Source organism: Gossypium raimondii, chromosome 8, assembly GCF_025698545.1.
Source record: "Gossypium raimondii isolate GPD5lz chromosome 8, ASM2569854v1, whole genome shotgun sequence".
In the NCBI taxonomy this organism is placed as follows: Eukaryota; Viridiplantae; Streptophyta; class Magnoliopsida; order Malvales; family Malvaceae; genus Gossypium; species Gossypium raimondii.
Genome location: NC_068572.1, coordinates 35327255 through 35335454, shown reverse-complemented (window position 1 = coordinate 35335454; position 8200 = coordinate 35327255). Strand labels below are relative to the sequence as shown.

At 35.5% G+C, this 8200-nt stretch overlaps 1 protein-coding gene across 4 annotated transcripts in view; it reads right to left on the bottom strand.

Annotated features, from left to right (window-relative positions):
• LOC105791314 (protein yippee-like At4g27745) overlaps positions 1–1097 on the bottom strand; it is a 1680-nt gene extending 583 nt beyond the window's left edge. The window contains exons 1-3 of one of the 4 annotated variants that reach the window (XM_052634128.1): positions 922–1097; positions 292–352; positions 55–194 (exon numbers count right to left, since the gene is read on the bottom strand). In XM_052634128.1, coding sequence (XP_052490088.1) covers positions 55–147 — 93 coding nt within the window. In that variant the 5' untranslated portion in view covers positions 148–194; positions 292–352; positions 922–1097. Of the gene's footprint in view, positions 1–54 lie in introns of all 4 variants that reach the window. The other 3 variants (XM_012619343.2, XM_012619341.2, XM_052634127.1) reach the window with 3 other exon arrangements.
• Positions 1098–8200: the final 7103 nt, after the last annotated feature.

The following is an 8200-nucleotide window of genomic DNA, read 5'->3' as shown; positions in this document are numbered from 1 at the left end:
ATAACCTTTAATTTTAAAGAGTACAGCAGACAATATTTTTATCTAATTCATTACCTGAAAGGACTTGGATATAACATCATCGTGAAGGGCAATTTGGTTTCTGCAATTGCAGCAACTATACAACCTTGGCCCGACCATTTCCTCCATTTAGCGACTACACTCAACTCGTTGCCACTCTCACACAAACAGAATAACTTTTCAGAAATCAGAAGAAAACAATCAAAACACAGTGATCAGTGTTCAAACCCAAATCAATCACAGCCATGATGGTAAGATTAATCAAAAGCTCACCTTGTATACACCAACAAACTATACAATCTACTACAGCACCCGCCACAACCAAAACAGTATACTTGAAATGTAAACGAAAAAAGGGGAAAAAAAGTGAGCATTTATGTAACTAATGATCTAAGATAAGGAAAGTGATGGATAGCGAGACTGATAAAGACAGCAGCAGTGCCATGAATTCACTTTTGATAATGGATCAAAGAAGATACCCGGTTTAACAATAAGAAAAAGTCAGGTTCAATAAACAAGTTGAAAGCTAAAAATTCAGTAACTGAAACTAGCTTCCGATACAAAAGAAAGAAGGATAATCAATGGGAATTATGATAAAAAAATAACGTAAACAAGTAAAGTCCCAAAGTAGAGCCCAGATTTTGAAGAACAAGAGAGATAATAAGTAACCCTGCAATTGAAAAGAAGAGCTAAAGCAGAGAGAATCGCATGAAAAAAATCTACACTAACCAGAGCAAACGAACCCAGAAATCATAAGAAAGCTAAAGAAAAACCCATTATTGTCAGACAATGATTGATGGCAATGCAACGATAAATAGAGAAGATGATAGAAAGAAGACGAAAAAGGGATAAAGGGAAAATGAAAGGCACGTCTTGACTTTTCGTTTAGTGTTGGGTACGAACCTGGTCAGAGACTCATGAGTTCCATGCTTTTTGGTGTTGTTGTTGATGATGATGGTTCTCAATCCTCACTTGTTTGTCTCTCAACAAAAAAGTTGTGCGTGGAGTTTGCTGGGTTTTTTCGATTTTTCCGATTAGTGGACATTGGAGGTTTTCGTTCATCTTCATCAGATTGACATGGGACTCTGTGCAAATTACCAATCTGCCATTTTTCGATTTTCATGTAAGGTTAATTTAAATGAAAATGCTGAAAATTTTTTTTTAAATTAGATTGAAATCTTATAATTTTATTATTTACGCTATTTCTGCAGAAAAAAAAAATCTTACAAAATGCGTTTTCACATATGTTTTTAGGAGGGAGAACAAAAAACGCGTCTTACTTGATGCATTTTCACTGAAGTCGTAGTGAAAACGCACCTTGTAGGACATGTTTTCCTTTAACGTTATTATTTCAAGAGTAACTTTTCTAACTATTACTAAGATTCAACACATATAAAAATTCCTATATAAACCCCTCTAATGTTCTTTCTTTTCACCCAAAACACTCATACTCTTTCTTTCTTTCTAAATTCTCAATCTTCAATCTTCTTTCCACAATTTCCAAATTTATATTTTCAATATTCAAATTTAAATTTCCAATTTCCAATTTCCAATTTCTAATTTTAAATTTTGAATTTTCAATCCTCAATATTTTTTTCTAAATTCTTTTTCTTTTGAATTCTATTCTCTTCAATTTTATTATTTTCTTATAAAATTTTAAATGACAAATCAACTTTTTCATTTGGATGACAAGCATATCCCCGGTTTTCAATTACAAATGGTAAGTAAATTTATTAAATTATTTAAATTTGAATAGTTAACTATTATTCTGTTTAGATTATTAATTTTTTATATTTGTATACTCAGCCCGAAGATCAAATTTTGGAGACATACATAAGCAACTTAAGCGAAGGTGCACCGAAGGTCGTTATGGAGACTTGCGAGATGCATGTTTTTTATACGTGGCTCGCATGCTCGAGGGGACTAAATTGTATCCCCACTCATCAGTGCTTTGATCGAGAGATGGAGATCGAAGGCGCATATGCTCTATCACCCTTGTGGCGAGTGTACAATTACACTCGAGGACATCAGTCTACAACTCGGTCTACTGATCGATGGGGATGTCATTACGGGGCCAGTTATTAGTGCCGATTGGAGTGCAACATGCAAGCAACTGTTAGGGAAGGTGTTGAACAAATTTAGGGGTAGCTAGATTGAGATGAGATGGTTGGAGGACAACTTCCAAACTATCGAGGATTCAACGAGTGACGTAAAATAGAAACAATTCGCACGCACATTCATCTTGAGGTTGACTGGGGGTCTACTAATGCCAAATAAATATCACAATATAGTGCATTTGAGGTGGCTACCACTACTAGCCAACTTGAATGAATCAGAACGACTTAGTTGAGGATCCGCGAAGCTGGCGACATTGTACCGAGAAATGTGTTAAGCCACGATATTAAATAAAACCAAAATCAACGATTGCATGCTCCTTATCCAATCCTGGGCATGGTATCGACTACCATATTTATGCCCCCGAGTGGAACTCCATTACGAATCTCCACTCGTCATATGGTAAAATTCATTCCAAAAAATCATTACCATTTTTATTTTTCATTGTTGTAATTTTTAAATAACATATTATTTGAATAGGTGGAACAATCTCGCGAGACACAATGGTATACTGACAGAGCTCGAGGATATCTGACTAACTCTAGATCAAGAAACTGAAGACAATGTTAGTTTATGCATTTCAAAGTTATATAATATGTATTCTAGCACTTAAAATTAAATATTACGCACGTACTAAAAATTATAAATTCGTAATGTAGTTTGTATAGATACATATGCGGATCCAAGGATTCAAGAATGCATCCTGATTGAATTTTTAGCCAATCACAACATTTGGCACGTCAAAGTGCCAAGATCGACTTGAGAGGGAGACTCGAAGAAGATTGAATGTCCTTCTACAAAAAGTATATCGAGTTGTAGAAGCGTAGGTATGATTTCTTACCAACGTGTGAACCATTTCTCACACCGGAGTTGGTGACGTCTCCGGATTACATGGGTTGGTTCAGGCTTAACGACAAGCAATATCTACTATTGGATTTAGAGAGGAGTAGGCAACGTCGCTGTAGGAGGCCAAGACAAGGGCCCATCAATCCTAGGTTTGGAGATGGAGATGCGGTGGGACCAACATATGCTCCATCTACATCAGAAGACCCAACTGCCGTGCAACCTTTCGGTCAATCTGCTTCATTTATTTTTACTTCTAACCCTAAACATGTTTAATGCCTACCTAGTTGTGGTACACATTCGTCGTGCCCATGATTACGTTGTTTTATAATGTTTTTATATATTTTCTGTTAAATTTGAAATGTACACTTATTTACAATGTACGAAACAAATTTATTAAATTTGTTTGATTTGTATGCAATCAAGTTGTGAGTTTAAAATTTACAATTCGAGTTGAATTTTACAATTGAATAACTCGAATAACATATTTTATATGCAAAATTATAAAATTTTCAAAAAAATTATAAAAAATTATAAAATATATATACAAAGAAAGTTAAAAAAATTAATGATTCAAGTTTATAGTACTAAAGTATTTTTTTATTTTTCTTTGAAATTTTTTCAAATATATATGGTTTCAAATTTATGTGCTCTAAAATAAAATTAGTTATACTAGCATAAGATTTTAAATTGACATGTTTAATTTTCTAATTGAACTTGAACACTTTCACTCGATTCGATTCGATTCGATTCGACTAGAATTTCATTTCACTTGACTCAATTCAGAAAAATTTCAAGTCCAGTTAGGATGATAAAGTATGACTCGTCAACTTGATTAACTCAATTTTTTTCATTCGATTCGATTGAGTAGGATGATAAAAAAGGACACGTATGATTTTTACATTTTCGTCGATCAAGTTTATCCCGGGTTGTAGGGCTCAAAAGTAATCATGTTAGGGTGGTTGAAATGTTCAGAGAGAAAATGCTCCCTAAGTGGGGCACTTTCATCTGACATGGTAGTGAAAACGCGTCCTATAGGATGCCTTTTCAAGCCACATGTTTGACTTGTCAAAGGAAAATGCCCCATGCAGGGAGCGTTTTCATTGCCATGTCAAATGAAAATGCACTTTGCAGTGAGTGTTTTCTCTTTGGCCATTTCAATTGCTTTTGATCCTTGCAACCCAGGATTCCCAGGATAATATTTTCCCCTTTATACCCTGCCTCATCTCCTAATAAATGCCCTTTCTTCACCCCCTACTCACCATATCTCATTCTCCTCTAAATTAATTTCTTCTTCTTCTTGCGTGTTGAAATTTTTGGGTTTAAAGATTTATTTCTCTCTCACTTTGAAGGAGATGTAGTCATAATTTTAAGTTGTGTTTGGGTTCACAGTGATGTAATGGAGCTCGGTAACTTATAGATTTCACCTACTGTGTGAGTATGGAGCCACCACCTGAGAAGTCGAGATCGCTTTACAACTCAAGGTCCAAGTTGGCGGTGATTATATCGTCTCGGGTTGAAGTGTAACTAAGGCTTCAAGTTTACGAAGGTTATGCTATCAAGGGATTATGCATAAATAGGTCTGTAGTTGACGGTGCTAATGCAGGCACAAAAATGAGTCTCCTCGTTAGAAGGACATGTTTCATAAAACTCAAACATAGGTGTGAGAAAGGAAAACGTAAAGGGCCTTCTAGTATAATCAATTTATTCGTGTTGTCCACCACCATCAAAGGCGGTGACCTTGTTAGTATAACTTGTTACACCCCAATGTTGTCCCTGGTTATAATAATTAAGCCACTATCTTCAGTGGTGATAGATAGGACGCATTACTTGATTGTATTGAAACACCATTGCATTTTTCTTCCTCGTATTTATGTTTGAGTTTTATAAAGCATCCTCTTCTAATGAAAAACTTGCTTTCTTGCCTGGAACACCACTGTCAACTACGGCCCCATTTATGCTCCATTCCTTGACAACATAACCTTTGTAAAATTGAAGCTCTAGTTACATTTCAATCGAATACCATATAATCACAGTCAATTGGGACCTTGAGTTGCAACGAGATCCGGCTTCCCAAGAGATGGCTCCATACTTACATGGCAGATGAAATTTGTAGTTCACTCAACTCCATGGCACCACCGTAACTTCAAACATTCCTTAAAACTAAAACTATATCCATCTCAAACACGGATAAAAATAAAACTAAAAACTTCTAATTTTTAACTGTAAGAAAAAATTAAGAAAAATAATTGTTAGCAAAGTGAAAACATGTCCTGTAGGATGCCAACATCAACAGTTTAAAAATGATATACAAGTCATATGGTGAACAGAATGTATTAATTTAAAACCAAGCATTAATACTTCATAGAAATCTCATAAAAACTGTGTCTTATCAAAACAGAAGTTCTTTGTACAATTCATTTCCAAATACACTTATGCGCCCACCCCACGAGTCATGTATAATATTAAACAAAGTAGTCAACTTACAATAGTAGCAGCCCTCTGGCATAGTCCTTCTAACAAAGCCTTCCTTTAGTCAGCAAGCCTAAGAAGGACAAGGTAATAGAGTAAGTTTATACAAACTTAGTGAGTTCCAAAGAGAAATCATACATAACATTACTGATAGTACATCTGAACCTTTTCATACAAACTTAGTGAGTTCCAAAGAGAAATCATACTTAACATTACTAATAGTACATCTGAACCTTTCTACAGGATTTACACACATTAAAATAGTACGCCCAATGCCATATACAGAACATAAACAAGCTTAGTACGTTAACTTACTTATCACTTGGGCTTATTGTGGCGCCCCAGCCCCAACCCCTGAGAGGGGACCCTAGGTTGGCATGTCACACAAGTTTTGAGTGCTCAGTCTAATCGAAAAACTTCTTTATTTTCTATCATTTAAATTTAATTGTTTAATGGAAAAGTAATTTATGGAATAAGCATCCTATCCTTCCACGATTAAAAAATAGAGTTCTTTAAAAAAAACAATTACGAAATAAACGTTCAAACTCGAATAAATTTTACACATTTAAGTATAATAAGTAAAGTAAACTAGTAACAGCGAAATATAGGTTACAACAAAAAATGGCATCAAATCTTCATTTTCCCCTCTAATTGTCATGCTTAATCCAAACATATAAGGGCTTCATAATAAAACACTTCTCTGGCGAAGTCCTGATCCTATTCCTCGAGGGTCATGAAGAGGGAAAATAATTGGGGTAAGTTCATAGAACTTAGTGAGTTCCCAGACTGGACAACAATAATTCGGACAGTGAATACAACTTGTAAAATTGATTGGAACACATAGTTCGCCATAATTGCGGACTCAGACGACAACAATTCAGAAGGTAAATACAACTCGTAAGATTGATTGGAACATATAGTTCGCCACAATGACGGAGTCGGACCACTCGTCGAACTCAACGTCCCACTTTTACCCATACATCATGTACTCAAATCTTCTTCATGTTAGCCAACCTTATCCATTATAGAAAGTCTCTCTTTTCAAACATTGGTTATGCCCCGCCTTCTTAGTTCGCATGGTCACTTTCCCTACCAGTGGCTGCGTAACCATAATTCATATAACGTGATCTGCCAATTCAATAGTAACCCCTGTTGAAGGCATCGCCTAGGAATCAACATTCCCACTCATTTATGACCATATGGTTCATTTCCAAAACAGGAAGGGCATTGGCTAAACATGCAATATATGTCATATACTCTCATGCAGACATCCCAGAATAGAATTTTACCCATGTTATAAAACTTATACTTACTTGACACAGACATTTGTAAGGAGATACTCAAGAGGTATGAAGGAACTCACCAGGAAACATAGAAATTCAAACAGTAGGACTCTTGCCCTAATCTCGGTAACTTTCAAGATTCTCTTGAGCTATAATGAAAAAAAGTTGTTCTAGATCATCTTACTAGATTCAATATTATTAACAAGTTTATCAATAGAAAACTTAAGGATTTAAAAGTTCTCTTCTTTCTTTATCTACCAAGTTCTAGGGTGATAGACTCTTAAATTCTTAAAGAAACATAGCCTTGTTACATAGCTTAGGTTCATAGACACTTACCAGAAGCAAGATCGTTAATGGATTTTTGCTGGTAGCAACGAGCTCAACCCTTAGCTGGTTCTAAAGTTTCTCAAAAAAGTGTAGAAAATATCTTGAGAAGTGAGAGGCTAAATCCTATAGAAAACTCAAAGCTTGACCAAAAAGTATTATCCCTCTATATCAACACTCACGAAAGGGGAAACTTAGTGGGCAAGTTTGGTTTCCCCACTACCATTCCCTTGGTATATGTGACTAATGACCTTCTCTCTCTTCTTTTATGCACATCCTATCAATTTCAAATGTTTTGTTCTATCTTAACCAAATTATTATAACTAGCTGGCCATTTCATCCGGTTAGTGTTATAGTAAGCTAGCGATCCTCCTAAATTAAGAACTTAAGAAAAAAGAAGAGAAAAAAAAGATTAAGACAAAATCTTCTAAGGCAGAGGTGGTGTGCCCTCTCCGAGAAAGTTCGCCAACCTCCAAAACTCATCTTTTCTTAGACTTAGCCTAAGGGCGTGGTTGTCCTACTTACTTTAGAAAATCATTCGATACTTAATTCTACTGAATTACACGCTATAACGCTCTCATATATGAACAATACGTGTTTTTAGGTACCCTGACGGGCGGCATGTTATAACTCTCTTCCCTTAGGGAATTTTGTCCCCAAAATTCATACATGTGAATAGGTGAGGGTATTGATCTTTCATTTGGCTCTCCCTCTCCCAGGTGGCCTCCTCGGTGCTATGGTTTCGCCATAACACCTTTATCAAATGAATCTTTTTATTTCTCAATTCTTTGACTTCTCTAGCCAGGATTTATATGGGTTCTTCCTCGTAAGGTAGGTTTGGCTCAACATCCAATTCTTTGATTTATACTACATGACTCGGTTGTGATCTATATCTTTGCAACATTGACACATGAAACACGTTATGTATTTTAGATAGCTCTAGGGGTAAAGCCAACCTATACACCACCAGACTGACTTTATCCAAGATTTCATAAGGTCCTACGAACCTTGGGCTTAATTTTTCATTTTAACCAAATCGAATGATTATTTTCCATGGAGAAACTTTTAAAAACACTTTATCCTCGATTTTAAAAGAAATTTCTTTCCTTTTTAAATATATGTAAGCCTTCTATCGATCTTGTGCC